This window comes from Argentina silus (genome assembly GCF_951799395.1).
Source record: "Argentina silus genome assembly, chromosome: 17".
NCBI lineage: Eukaryota > Metazoa > Chordata > Actinopteri > Argentiniformes > Argentinidae > Argentina > Argentina silus.
In genome coordinates, this window is record NC_139671.1 from 6195988 (window position 1) to 6217950 (window position 21963).

The 21963-nt window shown below is 45.5% G+C and overlaps 2 protein-coding genes across 2 annotated transcripts; one reads left to right on the top strand and one right to left on the bottom strand.

Moving 5' to 3' along the window:
• Positions 1–4380, bottom strand: afg1lb (AFG1 like ATPase b; the record flags this gene model as incomplete). Its single annotated transcript, XM_083688799.1, has 5 exons — positions 1–185; positions 451–552; positions 710–767; positions 3561–3880; positions 4269–4380. The coding sequence occupies 5 exons, from the start codon at positions 4378–4380 to the stop codon at positions 1–3; spliced, it is 777 nt and encodes a 258-aa protein (XP_083544925.1).
• Positions 4381–5060: 680 nt separating this feature from the next.
• Positions 5061–21666, top strand: snx3 (sorting nexin 3). Its single transcript, XM_083688877.1, has 4 exons — positions 5061–5272; positions 16385–16480; positions 16693–16817; positions 20296–21666. The coding sequence occupies exons 1-4, from the start codon at positions 5111–5113 to the stop codon at positions 20399–20401; spliced, it is 489 nt and encodes a 162-aa protein (XP_083545003.1). The 5' UTR covers positions 5061–5110; the 3' UTR covers positions 20402–21666.
• Positions 21667–21963: the final 297 nt, after the last annotated feature.

The window sequence follows — 21963 nt, forward strand, 5'->3', positions numbered from 1 at the left end:
TCACACCCACACCCACACCCACACCCACACCCACACCCACACAACACACCAGCTCACCTGAAACTCGTCGAAACACAAGAGGCAGGTTTCATTGCTGATCTCCATGGCAACCGGCGAGATGGGGTCATAGGTGAACATTTTCCCTAGCCTCCGTTTAGGCAGGCTTTGTTTCCGCCGATGGATCCCTTTAAACGTTACACAGATGTCAGGCACGTCTTAAAGAACACCTGCATCTGCAACCCTAGACCCCCTAACAACACATACTAAAGCCATAATTGTACATAGACGCATAATGGTACACAATTAGTGGTACAGTGCCAGGACAAATGCAGTGTGATGTAAATATAGGATAAAAACAATTTGGGATACATCTAACTTACTCAAAGTCAAGCAAACAAAACGATGGTAGTTATTTAGAGACAGCAGGGGATGGAAGGAGATAATACAAACTTTTGTGGATGTCTAACATGAAGCCATTGAAGTGGACTCTCTTTTTACGCCCGTTTTCCACATGGGAATAAAACATGTCCATGAGCATGGTCTTCCCTGTGCCTGGAATTCACACACAAAAACAGAAAAGAAAGACATATCATACAGTATTTAGCTCATAAAAGCAGTCTGAAAAAAGCGTGAATAAAATAGTAATACTAAATCGCATCAAGATAAAGTCAATGTAATGTGTCATATAATGTGTGGTAATGTATCTTACCGACATCTCCATGAATATAGAACCCTCTGGGTGGTGGTGGGGGTGGAGGGGGCTCCTCCTGTGACCAAATAAATCAATAAAAGTTTATATTTTTCCACATGTATTTATCACTCTATCGTGTTTGTTTTTCTCAACTCTTTTACAGATGCTTGTCATAACAGCAATTCCGGCATCCTCACAATAAAAGAGAAGCATCCAATCTCAAGAGCGGATGACAGAGTATATGAATAAATTAACTAGCCTACCCCGGGTGGACGCAAACAACACGAAAGAAAGTAAATGGTAACGAACCCTACTCATTACCATATGACATCCAATCATTGTTTCATTGCGTTATTTCTGTCAGGGCATTAAGCCACCCCTGTAGCCTGGGGATTGCGGCTCTCCAGACAGCTCCAGCCCACTGCTGCGGAGCAAGACAAAGGACATCTAATCAACAAGACAAGACAGGGTTCCCACGAAGAAAAGCATCATCAGCAGAACAATGGGGGGATTTGTCCGACAAAACAGTGAGGAGGACTGTATGGGGCTTCAGACGAGGTGGAGTGGTCTTCTAAACACCCCCTCCTTGGCTACTGGGGAGTACGGTGCTGTACTCGTGTGTGCAGGGCCAAGCGAAGTCATTCCTGAGTTGTTCACTCCAGACTTTACCCTGTCATCACTGACCAGTGTGTTACGTAAACAAAAGGATCATTTGTGCTCGGGAAGCAAACTAGCTAGGGAAATAAAGCTGTTTTTGAATTCTTTTTGAGTACTAACAGCCATGTGCTTAAATTTGATTTAGCTAGTCATGATTCACAAGCGATAAAAACATCCCTCCCTCCCTCCTTCCGTCCGTCCCCCTCTCCTCTCCTCTCCCTGTCCCGTCCTGTCCTCCACTGGGGTGAAACGCTGGAAGAGCAACAAGCCGTTCCTGTCACTGCTGGCAAGACAGTGTGTGACTTCTCGCTGACTTCCCAAGCTGCTCTCTGGCACCGCGGGGTAATTGGCGGCGGTGGCCGGCGGCCATGTTCCGGCAGAGTGGAGAAGGACAAGGCCTCCCGTCAGTCCGTCCCCGCGGCCCACCGCTCTGAGCTCAACTGCCTATTTTTCACCCACGTTGCCCACTCTCTGCCGGTCAGTGGCAGAGACTTATAGGATAGCCTCGCTCACAGGCGAAACGTTTTGTCTCTCAGCCCTGATGGGATGCTCCGTCCTTACGCTGCGTTGCCATTGCAACCGGCCTCAAATCGTTAGAAAGGTCAACAAAGGTTACGACGGCACCTCTTTGGAGCAAGTGGTGGAACCGAACAAGGCCTGCTTCACTACAGACAAGACCAATCCATGGAAGGCAAATCTGACTGGAATGGGGTGGTTCCTTTCTCAACAATGTGCCATTGTTAGCCGCTACACAAACACGCCACATTGGGTCAATATTAAGTCAAGTCGCCTAATAGACTATGTCACTTGTCAGTCGGAGGAGGACAATGGCGGGGCTTGCGAAAAGAGCAGACACATCGAGAGGACAGCTCTGACCTAATTCAAAAAAATTGCAATTGCATAAGAACTTTAGTTATGCTGTGTGTGGGTGTGGGTGTGTGTGTGTGGGTGTGTGGGTGTGGGTGTGGGTGTGTGTGTGTGTGTGTGTGTGTGTGTGTGTGTGTGTGTGTGTGTGTGTGTGTGTGTGTGTGTGTGTGGGTGTGTGGAGACAGACTGAGAAACAAGGGTGAGGGGACGGGGGGTGGTGGGGCAGCCTAACACCACAGTATTTTCCAGAGTCCAGAATCAAAGGCAAAATGAAAAGAAAAATGCTTCAGACAATGGGGATCCCCTCATTACTGCACTGGGACGATGAGAGAGTGAGAGGGGAGCTGGGGCCATCCCAGCAGGAGGTCTGTCCTACCATCCAAAACATCTCCCTAGCCCTGTGACTGTGCCAGCCAGCCCCCAAACTCCCACCAACACAGACAGCTACCCTGACCTAAAAAAAAATAAAAATAAAAAAACACCCCCCCCAACCCCTACATTGTCCCAAAACACACACACACACACACACACACACACACACACACACACACACACACACACACACACACACACACACACACACACACACACACACACACACACACAAATTGATGCACAATACACTTCCCAGACACCTACTCTGACCCAACCCCAGCAGCATTAGGGAACAGTGAGGATCCTCTGTACAGTGATCCCATATGTGAGATGTCAATGGGCCTTTATGGCTAAGAGGCCAGACGCCTCGCCAACCGATCATAGAACCGAGCCATGTCATGTTCAGTGTTCAGTCAGCGGTTATCCCTAACTACAAATAAGGCAAAATAGAAATAGTGTAGCCGTCTTGTCACGTGTAAGGACTCCTTATCATCGGGCCAATGGATGATACACTTTTTGAGTGTTTGTACGACGATTGTAGCCTTTGTGCCACAGTCTTTCTCAAGAGCACAGGGCCATACGATTTTGTGAGGGCAAGCCAAATGCCAGGAGCATTACAATCAAGTGACTAATTGCTTGTTTGCTAAGTGGGACACAGTAGGTGGAAAAATTAGATGTCCTGCCAACAGCGGAGAATATTTGGGGGCTTGGGCCCTTGATTTCGTTCGCCTGGCACACCAAAATGACAGAGTTTGTACTTCAGGACCAATAGGAAACTTCCACAACATGAAAATCAAGCACACCTACGGTACAAGAGAATTAGAGAGCTGAATGCTGAAAGGGAAATGGAGGAGCAACAGTTTGGTCCTTGAATGATCAGACATTCGGTATGCTTCATTATTCTAATGTCAGTGGGCATTCCGAGCAATCATGTTTGACGTCTAAAAAAATAGCAATAAAGTCTGTATACCTCCTCTGCAGGAGCATCAGCTTCACTTTGCGTTGTGTTTGATTTGGAGTCTCTTGGTTTTTTAGCGTCCCCATCTTTTGCTTTCACCTTTGGCTTGGGTGGGATCAGGTAGAGGCTGTTAGAATAGCCGTGTAGGAGTGTCTGCAGTTGGCCCAGCTGGTGGAGAGCGTCCCTTTGCTGACCATCCTCCTTCAGCGAGCCACCGCGGATGAGACCGTCATAGTGCTCAATAGATCTGCTTGAAGAGGAGGTGTCTGAGGCTGCATGATGGTTTACAGGGGCCGGTGATGCGGGTGGATCACCTGTTCGTGTTGTATAACCTGACAATAACACAGTCATAAAGACACAGTGCTCCAGACCATTATCACAGCCATCAAACTGTGGCTACATCAGCTGACAAACCCATAGCCCATGCGCTCTTGTTTAAACAATGTGATGTTCATGAAATACACTATTAGTACGCTGTTATAACACTTCAGCATTGATAGTGCATACGGATGCACTGTCCGAGCAATGCTGCATTGTTTATTTAATGCTGCAGTATTTACACGAATGCAACGGACTTGATCTATCACAGATAGCCTACGACTGGAGCCAGTACAGTGTTATGATGTTCTGCAAGTTATCTAACATGCAAGCTTGCGCAACACTGTAGTTTTACTCAGTGATTACAAAAACTAAACATTTCCACCTAAGGCACACACTAACCTTTTACAATGCTGCTTGTGGGATAGCAAATGTTGTTATGACAGAGAAACGTGTTTTTTAGTAAATATCGAAGCGTACATCTGGTCGCCAAAGGCAACGCGTATGTCGCCATCTTGATTCAATACAGTGAAACTTTATTCATCGTCGACAAGAGTCACATGCACTGTTATAACACAGACACAGAGAGTCATTCATTTCGCAATTTTGGGACATTGTAAACTAAAAACATTTTTCAGGAATTAAGACTAAATTGTAACGAAGTCTGTAGCTTTTACAGAGAGTTGATTGGTCGTGTATTTCCCAGTACTACAGTCTATTGTGTTTCTATTTTCATTCAACAAGAGACATAATTACTCCAGGCAATGTGATTGAGCTCGTTGGTTAACTGTTTTAGTAAGTATGTTCTTAGGGTCTTGTTGCATTATTGCAATATGTGCAACATGCCTTACATGCATTTGACTGATGATTAATCACACCAGTCAAAATGTATTTCCCCAGTGTCACTCAGAGTGTCAAATCTGAATGTCTCGTTTGACTGTACAATGTCACTGACAGCCATTTGAGCATACAAAGCGTATTGAATTTACCTTACCGAATAGCCTGTCAAAATCTGTCTGCGGCAGATGTTGCAGCGCTTTTTCGGCGCATTGAACTCTAATTCGTTGATATTTATACGGGCACACTTCTCAACCAATCAAGAGCAACCGCGTTGAGCTCTCGGTTGTAAACAAAACACGTACTTGGTGCCAACCGTCAGCTGCACCTCAGCTGATCGGAAGTGGAGCGCGTATGCGTAAACGACAGGGCGATTGAGGCTAACCAGGCTAGCTAAGAGGTGGAGAATGGCTGACACCATAGCAGATACAAGGAGGCTATTCTCCAAGCCTCAAAACTTAAACGACGCCTATGGACCCCCAAGTAATTTTCTAGAGATTGATGTGAGCAACCCCGAGACAGTCGGTGTCGGCAGGACCAGGTTTACCACGTATGAAATCAGACTGAAGGTGAGCGTAAAACATTAGCAGCTAACCAGCTAAATCATTAGCTGGCTGGCTTTCTGTCCTGTGTCACTCAGGGCAATGAACTTGCAACTTGCTCATCTTGGCTGGGCCAAACTAAAAGCCACGATACTGATATATTTGCGTGTTTTCGCATAAATAAATCCCAATAAATGACATTTCTCACCGAAACTGATCAATCAGAGATACCATATAGCTCTGGCTTGTTCGTTAGTTTGTTGCCTTAGCTAAGTTAGCCAGGCAGGGCTTTAGCTTAGCTAGCGTCATGAGACTTGTGGTATGTGACGGTTTTTGGACTTCTGTAGCGTCATATTAGTGGTGTATCAACTGAATTGTGTATTATTAGACACACGATGGTTAGGTTAACATATCTAGTCGTATTTCTTGCATTGGAATCCAGTATGTCAGCTAGCTAGCCTACGCTTGTCTGTTAGCCAGCAAGTTTGAGGTATCAACATGAATGTGACGTCGATGTTGACACTGAGTATTATTTGTATGTGACCCATATATCGCATCTTTAACTCCTGTGAGCCATGTAGATAACTAGATAAGAGAGTTGAGTGTTTGTGACTTTCATAATATTCGGCACTGTTAACCGTTTGACCAAGTAGGGTAGTTAACTGTCCCAAATTAAGCGTTAGGCCTATGCAAGTGGGTGGTGTTGTTCCAGGGAGCCACACCTCTGCCCTGTCATCGGGCGTAACGGGTAGATAAAGGAATTTGTCACACACTATCAAGTACTGCTCAACAACGGTGTATTTTATCACACAGCTAAGGGAGGGGGGGGGGGGGGGGGGGGGGGATTGAGCAGGGCTCACTGTCTATTCACCCACAGTGAAGCAATCTCCTGTCTGTGCTTACTCAGGGATTGTGAAATACAGAGGTGAGTGCAGTGTTTTTTGGCTCTCTTTCTCTCTTACTAGTCATTGCAGTGCAATTCCAGCGAAGACGACCCGCGTTATAATGGGTAGTAAAGTTAAGTTACGATGACACAAGTGTATATAAACTGTACTGATCAGGTTGTCAGGAATCACTGACAGGATGTACAGAGCACGCTCAGCAAACAGCTCCAAGACTACTCACCCCACACATTTCCTTCCTGGTCTACAGAGGAAGGAGGGGAGGGGAGGGTTGGGTCGGATCAGGAGGTCCAGGGGCTAAACAGGACAAATGCATGTGTTCTCACAAAGTAACCCGATGTCAACAACTTGCAGCTGTTCAAAAACTGTTCTATGAAGAGTGAAAGTCGCAGACCAACAATGGCACGGTGTGAGAGTGATGATATGTGGTTTGGTTTGTGTCACATGTGGCCTAATCGTTCCTGAGGCCCACACAATATGACAGGCTTGTGTTCATGATTTTGAAATGGATAACCAACAGTACCTTTTCAGAGACAGCTCCGCTAACGACTCTCACCTGATGCATTTTAATCTCGAACCTATGCTCTGTCCTGTACCGTTTTCTCTCACAATGCTTTCTCCTACTTAACCGAGAGAGCACACCGGTTGTATTTCAGAGGCAAACATGAAACACTACTGAACGGATATTCTCATGCCACTGGATAACTGCCATGTGTTCTTCATTGAGAGCTAAGATATAGTTAGTTAGGCCTGGAATATCTCTCAGCCACCGTCAACACCCCCCCCCCCCCTCTCTCCCCCCCCCCCCCACCAGATCTGATTGTCTTTCTCTTTTCTGCGTTTGTTGTTAGTCTCCCGAGTCTAAAGCCTTGACTGACGTCCCCTGTGGTTAGCCTGCCTGGTGTATTTAACGTGGTTAGCATTGTGGCCCTATAGTATTTATAGTTTTCCCGGTTACCTAAAGAAGCAGGAGCGAGAGAAAGCCGTCTCCAGGCGTTAGCGGCCAATATAAGACTACTGTACTTGATTAGCGTGTAATAATTAGCATATGCGTGTAATCAGCATTATTGTGCGCCTCATAGCCCTCCCTGACCCCGCTTTGCATAAGAGCGGAGGAGAAGAGGAGGGAGCATCCCTCACTCCTCAACAAATGCGGTGTCAACTTTGCTTCGCGTCTCTCCCCCTCTCCTCCTCCTTTCTTCTCCTTTCTTTAGAAGTGTTTTGCCCCCCCCCCCATTCGGAGGCGTCGAGAAGTGATAGGCGCGGTACCTTGGCTTGAAGTGCTTACACCAGAGAGGGGTTTTGCTTGTGTTTTGGTGTCTCTCTCTCTCCGGCTCGTGATATTTCGATGTTTTTTTTTTTTTTTTTTTCCCTGTTGTAGCCTAATGATGCCATACAATCTTAGTAGATCAGCCCCCCCCACACTCTCTCCCAAATCCCCTCCTCTCTCCTACCCCCCACCACCACCACCACCACCTCTTCCAAATGGAGTGAGAGGCCTTACGGCCGCGCTGAGGGAATGAGACTCTACCTAATCCCCTCATTGAGAGGGGAGAAGAATGAATCGGGCCAGGGGGTGGGAGGCGCGTGAGGGATTCGTCCACATCCACGACCCCCCCCCCCCCTCCACACCACCCCCACCACCACCACTCCAACCCCCACCCATGGGAGGGCACAAAGGCACCCCCCTCTGCCTTCACCCCTCACTACCCTCGCCTTTCTCTCACCCAGCTGTGTGCAGCGGGTAGCCCAGAGAACAGTCACCTTGGCCTAAGATGACTCTATAGTCATGTGTCACTCCACAGGTGGACTGTTGGTTCGCTGTGTCACGCCAGTGCCCAGGGTCGTTTGGGTCCCCTCTGCAGTGGCTCCTGGTGGCTCTTCTGAGTTCCTGACCTCTTTCCCGTTGTCCTGCAGGTCATTCTAGGCCTCGGTTTAACTTCGGTGTAGGCTAAATGTATAGCACGACTCACGGTCACGTGAAAAATGCCATGGTCAGCAGTCATTTTCCGGTCAATGGTTGTTCCATTGTCACATGCGGAAATGTCACGGTCAATGGTCAGGCCTGTATGTTATGATATGTTAGTTATTAAATATGCGAAACTGTGTATTTTTCCTAGTAAATCTTTCTAGCTCACAGGGTTGGGCGTGTAGTAACGACTGTTTCTCTGCTACATGTCATATCCACGGGGAATTGAACTAAAGGAGTCACAGCTGGCGTGTGCAGACGTGTAAAACTTGAAACGCGTCGAGTCTTGAGTAAAACAATGGAATGCTGTCTCTACTCGCCTGTAAAGTTTTTTTTTTTTCTTCTCATGTTCACAGTTCTAATAGGCTGCACCGTCTGAGAATACGAGGGAAAGCTAGCTAGCAAATTAGCCTTTATTTTTGACGACAGGGTTGGATTGTTAGTTCACTTTGCCTCTCATCCATGTGCTTTATATAGTAGAGTGTTTTTCATGTGTGGTTTTTTTTCCCACTGCTGAATGAGGAGCTGACCTGCAGACTTCTAATGTCTCTGAAATGGATTCCGGTTTCATGTGAGAATGAGAGGTCTCCACCCCCCCACCCCCCTCCCCCCCCCTCTCTAGCAGAGTAGTGTAGCCTATTTGTTTTTGAACTCAACAAAGAGGAAGAGAAAAAAAGCATCACCAACATTAGACCTTGCCTGTAGACTGGGTTCCATCTCCCTCTTCAGAGAGCACACATGGGAGAGTGGACTTTGGGATCTCACTTTGTTTATGGACAGGCTGGACGCGCACAGGAGTATAAATAGGCCTCTCACAGCTCTCTCTCTCTCTCCCCCTCTCCCTCTCCCTGTCTGTCTCTCTCTCTCTCTCTCTCTCCCTGTCTCTCTCTCTCTCTCTCTCTCTCCCTGTCTCTCTCCCTCTCCCTGTCTGTCTCTCTCTTTCTCTCTCTCCCTGTCTCTCTCTCTCTCTCTCTCTCTCTCTCTCTCTCTCCCTCTGTCTCTCTCTCTCTCTCTCTCTCTCTCTCTCTCTTTTCCACCCTCCTCCTCTCCACTCCCACACACCCCCCCCCCCCTCCCCTCTCTCTCTCATTCAGGGAGGGGGGGAGGCTTGTCAGCCACAGTCAAGTGTAATCCAAACTACAGCATCCTCTCTGACAACTATTTTAATGGAAATGGGGAACATATTGTATCAAGGCTACCATATCCTACTTGAAATGACAGTATCAAAAGTGGGAGTTGATACTATGGCAACAAAGCAGCTTTCTGCCAGCCAGGCGAGACGTAGAGAGGAGAGGGAGAGAGAGAGGGAAGGCTGTTGGGTTAAAGGGGCGAGTGAGTGTGAGAGAGAGAGAGAGAGAGAGAGAGAGTGAGAGTGCACCGGGAGAGGAGGAGAGACCCATGGCCCCAACGCCATTGTTCCCACCTCTCTCTCCCTTTTTGGAATATGATGCAATGAGATGGCATTGTGCTAGCATTTTTAATACTTTTTATTCTGAAAGGAGTGATAGGGGAGGGGGTATTGGGGGGTTGGGGGGGGGTTGCGGGTTGGGTTAGGGATGCGTACTCTCAAACTTGACTTAATCCATCCTGCTAAAAGCTAATGCATAGCCGGCCATGAACCGTTTCTCGCAGGAGAGGGTGACCTCGCTCTCAAGGGGGTTTTGGCTCTTTTCTCCCCCACCCCACCCCACCCCCCCCAGTGCTTTAATGAGCTACCACGGTATTGTGTCCTGTACACATGATGCATTCCCAATGCTAGGCGTGGGTTTCTGCCACGTGTAAGCTTTTAACAGACCAAAAGCTTGGTGAAGAGTAGCCTAGTTGATATTTTTGTGTTGTTTCTGAAATGGGCCTGGATGTACTGTATACAACCCATCCCCCCCCCTCCCCTCCCTCGCCTCCATCTCCTTTACATGTCCTGCTCTTTAGCTTCCTCTCTTTATGAAGCATAGACTCCACATAGGAGACTTAATCTTCTCCTAATAACATTCAATTCTGTATCTCACCCTTTTTCTCACATTATAACCGAAGCTATATTTTCTCTTCCGGTGGATCAGATGTAGGTCTTACTCTGAGTATCGCTGATGTGGTTTGTCTAGTCTAGTTTTTATATTTCTACCAGGCTCAGGCCCAGTCCAGATATACTATTATTACCAGGGCAGTTCCTACAGTAACAGAATGATGCTGGGACGATTTTTCTCTTTCTTTTTTTTTTTTTAAATATATGTTTTAGGGCATTTCTGCTTTATTGGGATAGAGATAGTAGAGATTGACAGGAAGGGTTAGTGTTGATGCAGTGGTTTGTAACTAGTCCTGTATGATTTCCCACTGTTTTTGGGCTTTCCCTGTGGAAGAACCTTTTTGTAACTCTTAAGTTCTATGTAGAACCCTCTGTGAAAAGGGGTTTTTCATGGAACCCAAAAGGGTTTCTTAAAGGGTTCTCTCACAGGGACAGCCGAAGAAGGTTATGCACATCCAGCACAATAATAATAATAATAATTTCTTACATTTATAAAGCGCTTTTCAACAATAATCTCAAAGTGCATTAAATAAAAGATAAATAGAAACATTGTTAAAAACAAAACAAAAGCAAAACAAATTAAAAAATAAAAGAGAATGTAATAAATGAATGTATACAATTAAATTTCAGTAATTCCATTAACAATTTGATTTGGCAACAGAATGACCTGTTTTAATCAGTTATTAATTCGTTAACTAAATTGATATCAGTAAAAAACACTACATTGGCAGTTTCCTGGACACAGATTAAACCTAGTCCAGGGTTAAATCACACTTGCAATGGAAAATTTCCATCGCGGATGCTTTTTAGTCTAGGATTAGTCTTAATCTGCATCCATGAAACCAGCCCTACAAGTCCTTGGTAGGTCTACCTATACTACTTAGGTTGGTCTACCTATACTACTTAGGTTGGTCTACCTATACTACTTAGGTTGGTCTACCTATACTACTTAGGTAGGTCTACCTATACTACTTAGGTTGGTCTACCTATACTACTTAGGTTGGTCTACCTATACTACTTAGGTTGGTCTACCTATACTACTTAGGTTGGTCTACCTATACTACTTAGGTTGGTCTACCTATACTACTTAGGTTGGTCTACCTATACTACTTAGGTTGGTCTACCTATACTACTTAGGTAGGTCTACCTATACTACTTAGGTTGGTCTACCTATACTACTTAGGTTGGTCTACCTATACTACTTAGGTTGGTCTACCTATACTACTTAGGTTGGTCTACCTATACTACTTAGGTTGGTCTACCTATACTACTTAGGTAGGTCTACCTATACTACTTAGGTTGGTCTACCTATACTACTTAGGTTGGTCTACCTGTACTACTTAGGTTGGTCTACCTATACTACTTAGGTTGGTCTACCTATACTACTTAGGTTGGTCTACCTATACTACTTAGGTTGGTCTACCTATACTACTTAGGTTGGTCTACCTATACTACTTAGGTTGGTCTACCTATACTACTTAGGTTGGTCTACCTATACTACTTAGGTTGGTCTACCTATACTACTTAGGTTGGTCTACCTGTACTACTTAGGTTGGTCTACCTATACTACTTAGGTCTGTTAACTTTCACTATTCTCAGTCCCCATGAGGCAGAGACATTTTTAAATATCTTACACTTACGTGGGTTTTTGGTAACAGAATGACCCCGAGACTGGCCAAACCTTTTCCTAAAAACGAAAAATAAGTGTTGATATTAGTTGATCGGGATCTGTACTTGAACATTCATGAGGTTAGATTTCTTTTCTAAAAACACCTTTTTAAGGCTTTTCCTGGTAGCCTAGATGTTTTTCCATATGTTTGACCAGAAATCAAAGCCTTTGCTTATCCCTATTCTCATGATGGAAGATGATTGAGAAATGTACTTCGGACTTCATTTCCCAAAAATATAGACTCTTAGCTTTCATTTGACACCCCAATTTGATATGCTCTGATGAATTTCACATTTTGTTCCTCATGGGTCCTTGTACACGGAACTGCCGCCTCGGCAGGTACGCTCATGTTAGGGAGAGATTCAACAGGTGTGTGAGATTTCACTTCGTAGTGTTAATGAAATCACGTTGGATCTGAGTCAGAGTCCAACGTTATGTACTGAGTCAGAGTCAGTACATAACATCGTTGAGACCAAACTTTCCTAGTTTGGGAAAGCCCGGGGAAATCCTTTGCAGAAAGTAGCTACATGAGGTGGGAAACCCGTTTGGAAATGAGTGACCCTTCGCCACATGTAAAACCAATCAAATACCTCTTTGACTCGATTTTGTGTATAGAGCACATCTTCAGCTGTAGGCGTATGTGTTTCTTAAAACTCCCAACTTGAGCAGTGATCTTCACTACCTCTCTGTCGGGCTGACCTTGGGTGTTTAAGCCAGATACTTTGTGTCTCTCTCTCACTCTCTCTCTCTCTCTCTGTGTGTGTCTCTCCGAGAACCTTTATTTCTCTCCTTCTCTCTCTTCCTTTCTCTCCCTCCCCTCTACCCTCGCTCTGTCTCTGTCTAGTCGACTACAAACCCCCTCCCTCCTCCCTCCTCCCCCCTGCCCCATACCTCACCTCACCCCCTGGTCTCAGAAAGGGAGAGAGACAAAGTGTGCTTCTTAAATGATGGAGGAAATAAGGTAAGGGGGGGGGGGGGGGGTAATACAGGACAGGTTTTTTGGGGGGGAGGGTGGCGCAGATTGTCCTAAAGATTACCTCTGTGATTGTCCCAATCACGGCCTGAGCCCGTAACCCGACCCCCCACGCCACGCCCCCCCAGCCCTAACCTCCAATCAGGCGTGAAGAGAACAGTAGGGAGGGAAACGTGATCTTTGACTTGTAGAGCTCTCACGCACCGCCTCTTTAACATGGGGGATTGTGTGTGTGTGTGTGTGTGTGTGTGTGTGTGAGTGTGAGAGAGAGAAGGGAAGGGAAGCAGTCTCACCTTCTCTTCTCTTCCATGGCTTCAGCCTGTAATGCCAATCTCTTAATCACAGGGTTGGATGGGGTGGGCTGTAAGCCAAGGTGACTTTCCTTACCTCTGTCTTTATTCTCTCACTTTTGCCCCTTTTGTCCTGAGCAGTGAGATTCAAGCAGGTGTGTGTGTGTGTGTGTGTGTGTGTGTGTGTGTGTGTGTGTGTGTGTGTGTGTGTGTGTGTGTGTGTGTGTGTGTGTGTGTGTGTGTGTGTCAGCAAGTGCAAGTTTGAACCTTCCCTCCTTACACCTTTTTGCGTGTGTGTGGAGCACAGCCCTGCTTTCGTGTGTGTGTGTGTGTGTTTTCACTCTATCTGGGATTGCGGCGCTCTGCCTGATGGGATTAGCATCGCGGCGGTGGCAGATTACCTGTAACCATGATCTGTTGTCGTGGGGGATTAACTTCCTAGCGTTCCGTGCTGAGAGGTAACAGAACGCAGGGGGACGGCCCACAGGGAGAGGAGCTGAAGCTAACAGCACAGGGGCGCTAAAGCTAGGCTAATCCACTTCTCCTGTGACCCGGGAGGAGGGAGGGGGGGAGGGGGGTGGCAACCTCACCTGGAGAGAGATGGGAAGGGAGGGAGCAGGCTGTGAAAGGCAGTAAGTTCAGAGAGGGAGGGAGAGAGAAGTGTTGGGGGGGCGGCGGGGGGGGGGGGGGGGGGGAACAGAGTGTAACAGCTATTTTGGTAGAGTACATGTTTGTCTGTTTGGGCTGTCACTTTCCACCACTAGAGAGCAGTCTCACCTGGGTTATGGGTCAGGTGGTGTGTCAGGTGTATAAGGTCACAGGCGAAGGTGACGCATGGGTGTATTCAGAGATTCATATGTTTGTTTGTTTGTTTGTTTGTTTTAGCGCTAATCACAAATCCGGATTATTCCGACCGCATTCCGATTCATTTCATTTATTCAGTAGAACCTCATGATCACTTTACTCAAATCATTATCAACAGTCAGAAAAATACATTCTGTATATTTCAATTTTTTTTTTTTTAACTTGAATTACTACTTTAGTGCTTATATTTACAGTACCAGTCAAAAGTTTGGACACACCTTGCCAAGAGTGTGCATAGCTGTCATCAAAGCAAAAGGTGGCTACTTTGAAGAATCTAAAATATAAAACATATTCTGGTTTGTTGAACACTTTTTTGGTTACTACATAATTCCATGTTTTCCTTCATAGTTGTGATGTCTTCAATATTAATCTACAATGTAGAAAATAATAAAACAAATAAAGAAAAACCTTTGAATGAGAAGGTGTGTCCTAAACTTTTGACTGGTACTGTATGTTTACATTTATGTTTATGATTGATGTTTTTTTGTTTGTTATTTTTTTTAAATATGTTTTTTTAGGGCGTTTCTGCTTTATTGGGATAGAGATAGTAGAGATTGACAGGAAGGATGGGTGAGAGAGAGGAGGGATGACATGCAGGATATGTCGATGGCCGGAATCGAACCAGGGGCCTTGTGATGATATGGTATGCGCCTTAGTGTGCTACGCCACTGAGCGCCCCTTGATTGATGTTTACTTGTAACGCTGTATTGTTGATGTTGTAGAGCTGCTCTGCCTCAACGTTTTTTTTGCGCCGTGTGCTTGTATGTGATGGAACGACAAATAAACTTGAACTTGAAGTTGAACGTCACTGTGATGATGAGGGAAAAGCTTTCCCATCTTTTATCTATTTCATTTGCACAATTTCCAAGCACTAGGCTTTTTATTGATTCGTTTTCTGATTCTTTTTTTTTTTTTTTTTTTTTCGGATTGACTTCACCGTGTTTTGTTCCTTCCAGTCGTGAAAAAGGTACGGCCTGGATGCGATGCATCTTGTTGTCATTGTCAAATCCTGTCAAAATAATGTCTCTCTCTCTCGCTCTCCCTCTCCTTCTGCTCATTACCGCAGAGCAGGGGAACAAAATTGAAAGATGGAGCAGGAGGAGGAGAGGAGAGGAGAAGAGAGGAAGGGCTGTGGTTTTCACAGTGAAAAGTCTCGAGAGGGGTCTCAAGGGCATTAAACTGACTTATTATTGGAGGGAGAGGGAGAGAGGGAAAATATGAGGAGGGGGGGGGGAGAGAGAGAGAGAGAGACCATGAGAACGAGAAGAAAAAAAAAAAGGCCACTTCTGCTTTCCCTTCTCAATTAGTCCTCCACAAACCAGACATATCCACCCCACCCCCCCTTCACTCCTTTATGCCTGCATGCTCTCCCCCCCCCCTATTTATTCAGCTATTTACTCAGCCATCGATCAGTCTGTCGCCCGCTCGATGGGGCTTCGAATTCTGACATTCTGCGATTGTCGTCCGTCTATAGGAAATGTTCTTTTTTTCCACCTTGGCTGGCTATTGTGGTGAGATGTCCAGATGGTTTTCTGACTGGTGAAGAGCTTTGACATTGTGTTCCGTTCGCCTCACTGTTTCTCTGTCAATGCCAAAGCGTCTCTTGTCTCTCCTTTTAATTTGAAATGTACTCTCAAGTGCTCATGTCAACAGCGTTTACACACACACACACACACACACACGTGCACAACATGCCCACACACTCGCATATGCACACACGTGAACACACACAGACAGACACACACACACGCACATACATAAAAAACCAGTCCAAGGATGTCCAAAGTGCATCAGACCTTGGTGAGCATCATAAAGCATTCTCTTCGAGGCCTCTTTCAATTTCCAATTCAATTCAGTTTGTATGGCTCTTTAATAAAGTCATTTGACAGAGGCACAAGGCTAGGCCTTAAACCCCACAAAAGCCAGCCTGGGGGGGGGGGGGGGGGATGATTTCACTCAGTCCCCAGTTTTACATGTACCCAATCAGTCCCCACCTCTGCACTGCCATAGCCAATATGTGTTGAGCGACTGCCTGGCAACAGATTGCTAGTGGATGGTATGGTGGAAGTAGCCATGGCATCTTGAGACTCCAATATAGCGCGCGGTTCCTTCGGTATAGTCTGCACACCTTTTGAACTAGTTTCGAGTTGAGTTGTTCTCCGACCGTAGAATTGGTACGAGCAGAGAACGGATGTGCCCATTCCGAATCGACATGCCATGGCGGATGTACCGGTGGCCGTCTTTTCGGTGTACCTTCCACTTGGAAGTTTTAGTTTCACAGCTTCATGAACAGCCAACCAGCCAACCAGCCAACCAACCAGCCAACCAACCAACCAGCCAACCAACCAACCAACCAGCCAACTCAACTGACACATTGGCGTGTTCCGTTTCTATTTCTCTGGTCCTAACGGTGTGTGTGTGTGTGTGTGCTTCTCCTGTTGTCCTTCCTCAGACTAACCTGCCCATCTTCAAGCTGAAAGAGTCTCGTGTGCGGAGGCGGTACAGCGACTTTGAGTGGCTCAGGGGGGAGCTGGAGAGAGAGAGCAAGGTCAGTCCATCTGGGTGTTCACAGTCAGTCAGGCCATTAGGCCACAGCCGTTATTGACCCGTTACCGGTGGCGGTTGTAGTGTTGATGGAGGGTTTCATTTGGATGAATCGCTAACTATTCAAAGCTCTTAATCAGTTTGATATTCTGAATGAAACACACACACACACACACACACAAACACCCGTACTACCTGTGTGTGTACCTGTCCCAGGTGGTGGTCCCCCCTCTCCCAGGGAAAGCTCTGTTCCGGCAGCTTCCGTTCCGAGGGGATGATGGGATATTCGACGACTCATTCATCGAGGAGAGGAGAAGTGGTCTGGAGCAGTTCCTCAACAAGTGAGTCTGAGTGTGAAATGTTTTAATGTCTTAAAAGTGTGTGCGGGGGTCTGTGTGTGTTTTTGTCCAAAATTCAAGTGCAGCTACTCTTACCTTAATCAGCTACTACTTCATCTTAACCTTAAGGAACTTATGAAACACTTGGCATAAATCAGGAGAGAGATTTGATATACTCTCTTCTTTCAGAGTTGTCAACAAATTGAACACACACCGTGGTAAACGTCTTTTTTCCCTCCCATTCTCTTCCTTAATTCTTAGTCTTAATTACATCGTAAACGAGAAGAACAGCCAAAGAGGCCGCAAGTGCGCCCCCCCCCTTCCCCTTCACTACTTTTTTTTCTCCTACATTGGTTTTAATTTAGATGTGTAATTTATGATAATTGCGTCTCAAATTACACCACGCGGTTCCTTGAGGGATGGTGTGTGCACCCCTGCTTATTTTTGATCTGAGGTGTCCTCACCTCCCTTTGGAGAACAATAAAAGTTACCATGGGACTGTAATTATTTGCTTTGATTGCAGACTTGGGCTATTATCTTTGTTTCATGTGCAAATTCCGCCAATGCTACCTGTTAGAATATTAAGTACGCGAAGACAGTGAGTGAGAAAAAAAAAAAAAAAATCCATAACTTGGTTTGTCGAGGGAGCTGAGAATGCGTTGGTAATTAAGATTTTTTTTCCTCTCCTAAACGATACTGATCATGTTCATTGTTCAGACTTAATAGCTGCCGGTTTCTCACTACTGTTAAATCTGTGATTGAGAGCATTGTGGAGAGGAAATCTCTTTACCTGCTGGTAAACATGATTATCATCACTGCCAAACAAACCGGGAGGGGAGGAGAGCAGAGGAGGGCAGAGTAGAGATCAGCAAAGTTTTGAAGGAGTGTCTCTGTGGCCATCTTTCCTCTAAAGTTGGGGTTGAGATGAGAGTGAGGTTGGAAAAGACATGGAAATGCATGTGGAAGAAGAGTCTGTGCCAGGTCAGGTCAGGCTGGCCTGAAGAGACCCACTGGGTTGCCATCACGGTATCAAATCGTTCGTCGTTGGGTCAATCGACTTTCGAGGATTCTATTGTCGCCCACACAGGAGCAGGGTACGAAAGTTGTTTTCGCCACGAAACGTGCTGTTTAGCAGACTTCGCAGCACAGTGAGTGCATTATTTTTGTTGGTATATATCGGACGCAGTGGGAATTCGAACCCACAACCTTAGCTTTGCTAGCGACCTGCCAACTCTACCCAACTGAGCCACACAGGAAAGTAAAGCTTGAATACCAGTTATAAAACCCCATGTTTGACCGGTGGATAAATCCCTTATATCTGGACTCGTAGCCTTTGACAGGTGCTTGCCTCTCTGAAATATTTCCCATAAGTGGAGTGTGTTTTGGTTGTGATATGTCTGCGCTGTGAGTCAGACTCGGTTATTATGGGGAAAAAAATTGCAACTGTAAAGACCAATGAGATGTTGTGGGGCTCAGGTGCGTTTGCCCGTTCACATTTTATGATCTCTCTCTCTCTCCGCCGTTTTTTCCTTCCTCACTCTCTCTCTCTTTCCTGCGTGCTATTTTTTTCCCTCTGTTTAGCTCTCTTTCCCCTTGTTTCTTTCTTTCTTCCTTCCTTCCTTTTACCTTCTTCTACTCTCCCTCCGTTCTCGTTCATTCCTACGTTTATCTGCTCTGGGTTGTTTTTATCTTCTCCTCTTCTCTCTCTGTCCCTTTATGTTCCATCCCTTGCTCTTTTGCCCTCAGATCGACATGGCTAGTTATTAGCAAGTGCTTAGAATCTTTTTGCTGCTTTCTCCAGCAGATGTGACATTGAAATGTATTATTGGCAATTAAAAAAAGGGTTGATGGAAAGTCTACCCCGTTTCCTGTGTGTACGGTGCGTGTGCTTGTGTGCGTGCATTATCCACGGGTCTGTTTTATTTAAAAAGAAAAAAAATACACTGCTCAAAAAAATTAAGGGACGCGTCCGATCTTGATGAACGAATTATTCAAGTTGAAAATCTTTACTGATGTACATTGTATAATTTGTTGAGAACAAAATGACGTAACAACGGTCAGTGGAAACCAAAATCATCAACCCATTGAGGGCTGGATTCAAAATCACACCGAAAATCAAAGTAAAAAATTCAAATCACAGGCTGATCCAACTTGTGTGAATTTTATCACGGCAATTCATGATATGATTCAGTAGTGTGTATGGCCCTCGCGTGCCTGTACACACTCCCGACAACGTCTGGGCATGCTCCTGATGAGTCGGCGGATGGTGTCCTGGGGGATCTCCTCCCAGACCTGGATCATGGCATCAGTGAGCTCCTGGACAGTCTGTGGCGGTACTTGGTGGCGTCGGATGCACCGATGCATAACGTTCCATAGGTGCTCAATTGGATTTAGGTCAGGGGAACCAAGGATATGCCTCCCCAGACCATCACTGACCCACCTCCAAACCGGTCATGCTGGATGATGTTGCAGGCAGCATTATGTTCACCGCGGCATCTCCAGACTCTTTCACGCCTGTCACATGTGCTCAGTGTGAACCTGCTCTCATCTGTGAAGAGAACAGGACGCCAGTGGCGGACCTGCCAATTCTGGTGTTCTCTCGCGAATGCCAATCGAGCTGCACGGTGCTGGGCAGTGAGCACAGGTCCCACTAGAGGACGTCAGGCCCTCATGCCACCCTCATGGAGTCGATTCACAATCACTTGTGCTTCCTAAATGGGCAGATTGATATCCCTGAAGTTCAACTGACTTGGTGTTACACTGTGACGATTAAGTGTTCCCTTAAGTTTTTTTGAGCAATGTATATATATATTGCACCTGACCTGATCCTAACCTGTGCATGCACTACAGTATTGTGTACCTGCATATACTGTGTACAGGTGTACAGTATACACTCACCGGCCACTTTATTAGGTACTGTTCAACTGCTCGGTAACGCAAATATCTAATCAGCCAATCACATGGCAGCAACTCCATGCATGTAGGCATGTAGACATGGTCAAGACGACCTGCTGAAGTTCAAACCGAGCATCAGAATGGGGAAGAAAGGTGATTTAAGTGACTTTGAACGTGGCATGGTTGTTGGTGCCAGACGGGCTGGTCTGAGTATTTCAGAAACTGCTGATCGACTGGGATTTTCACACACAACCATCTCTAGGGTTTACAGAGAATGGTCCAAAAAAGGGAAATCCAGTGAGCGGCAGTTCTCTGGGCGAAAATGCCTTGTTGATGCCAGAGGTCAGAGGAGAATGGCCAGACTGGTTCGAGATGATAGAAAGGCAACAGTAACTCAAATAACCACTCGTTACAACCAAGGTATGCAGAAGACCATCTCTGAACACACAACACGTCGAACCTTGAAGCAGATGGGCTACAAAAGGGGGTCCAACCCAGTACTAGCAAGGTGTACCTAATAAAGTGGTCGGTGAGTGTATATATAGTGTATAAAGTTCTCAACCTGCCTGTGTCTTGTGTATTTCAGAGTGGCTGGTCACCCCCTGGCCCAGAACGAGCGCTGTCTGCACATGTTTCTACAGGACGAGTCTGTAGACAAGACCTATACGCCCTCCAAGATACGGCAAGCTTAAGAGCAGGGCCCCGCCCCGCCCACAACCCAAAGCTCTCTCTCTCTCTCTCTCTCTCTCTCTGTGTCTCTGTCTGATGCTAACGGCTCCCTTTCGACCACAAACATTTAAAAATGATCTTCGCTCTCTTTGTTTGCAATCACTTTCTGTCTTTTATTCCTGTCTGATTTAGTAATCTCATGTAGCGCTAGTTTTCAACTCCCAGTCGGAAAGAACTAAGAGTGGTCTACGTGTAACTGTGGTTGAAAAGAATAATTTATAATCGTTTTTTTTTTTTGTTTCGTTTTTCTTCGTCTCTAAATGCCACTAACCTGGGTATTTTTATGTTATCTGTATATATATATATCACTGAGGTATGTCTTGGATATTTTCATTTTTAAAGAAACACAAAAGAACGTTCCTTGTATGCAGACCTCACGTTTAAAGCCCATACGAGTTGGACCAGATTTACTACCCATTTTGCACCTTTTGTTTCAATAGGGAGTAAAACGCCAAATAGAAAGCTAAAACAATAAACTATACTTTGATTTATTGGCATATTTGTTTTTATAACTTTATTTGACCTTTTCCATCTGGAAAAGAAATCAGGTGCAAATGCTGAGCAAATATGGCCCAATTTGTCTCCACTCAATGTCCAATTGGAATGTCCTCACCGTAACTGTGACTTCGCACACCTCGTGGACGGTCCCTGAACTCTGAAAATCACACTTTGTCGACTGTCCCCTCCACGAACTGAAGCGTGTGTGTGTGTACCAACCAACCAGCACTTCTCCTGTTAGCCTGTAAATGATTTTCTAATGAGAAAAAAATTGCACACAGGGAACCGTAACATTTCTACCGACCGATGTGCGTTTTGAAATTTGTATACTGCTGTGCCATTTTGTTTATTTAGAAAGATTTTCCAATAAAACAGGTGAAACGCACTCATACGCATGAGGTATTGTGTTGTGATGTTTTTCTTTGTTGACATTGAAGCCGTTTGAAGGACTGAACAGTGTTGTACTTGAGTTTTCTGAAAACAGAAACGACTTTTAAAGATGCATGTTTTGAGGTTTGTGTGGAAAGGTATATGAGATTTAGCACTTTGTCAGTGTCAGGACAGTAGTCTATTGCAGAAGTCTATTTGTTCTTCTCTCACTTGTAAACTGCACCTGTATCAGGACTATATATTGTGCCTATAAAATGTATACACCCCCTTTCAAAATGTTCACCTTTGGTTGTCCCAGAGCCTGAAATTGAAATGCATTAAATTCATAATTTTCCCCCCATTTGTTCCCACATTTTTCCTAATGTGTATATACACAACAACTACACTACTGGACACTTTCCAAGTGAAAGCAGAATTCCTCCACAAATCGATAATTGATTACACATGAAAAACAGAGAAGACCTGTTTGCAAAAGTCTACTACACCCCCCCTTGCTGTGGCTCTCCTTAAAATGTGCTCAAATGCAAACATTTCTTCAACAAGTTACTCAATGAGTTGAGTCCGTTGAGTCCATCTGAGGGCAATGATATTAGTTAGTATGTGATTTGGGAATTAATATCTTTGTCTTTGTAGGGTT

Coding starts and splice junctions, on each gene's coding strand:
- snx3 (XM_083688877.1), top strand. CDS start 5,111: ATGGCTGACACCATAGCAGATACAAGGAGGCTATTCTCCAAGCCTCAA. Junction 16,481..16,692: donor AGCTGGAGAGAGAGAGCAAG/GTCAGTCCATCT, acceptor TACCTGTCCCAG/GTGGTGGTCCCCCCTCTCCC. Junction 16,818..20,295: donor CTGGAGCAGTTCCTCAACAA/GTGAGTCTGAGT, acceptor TGTGTATTTCAG/AGTGGCTGGTCACCCCCTGG.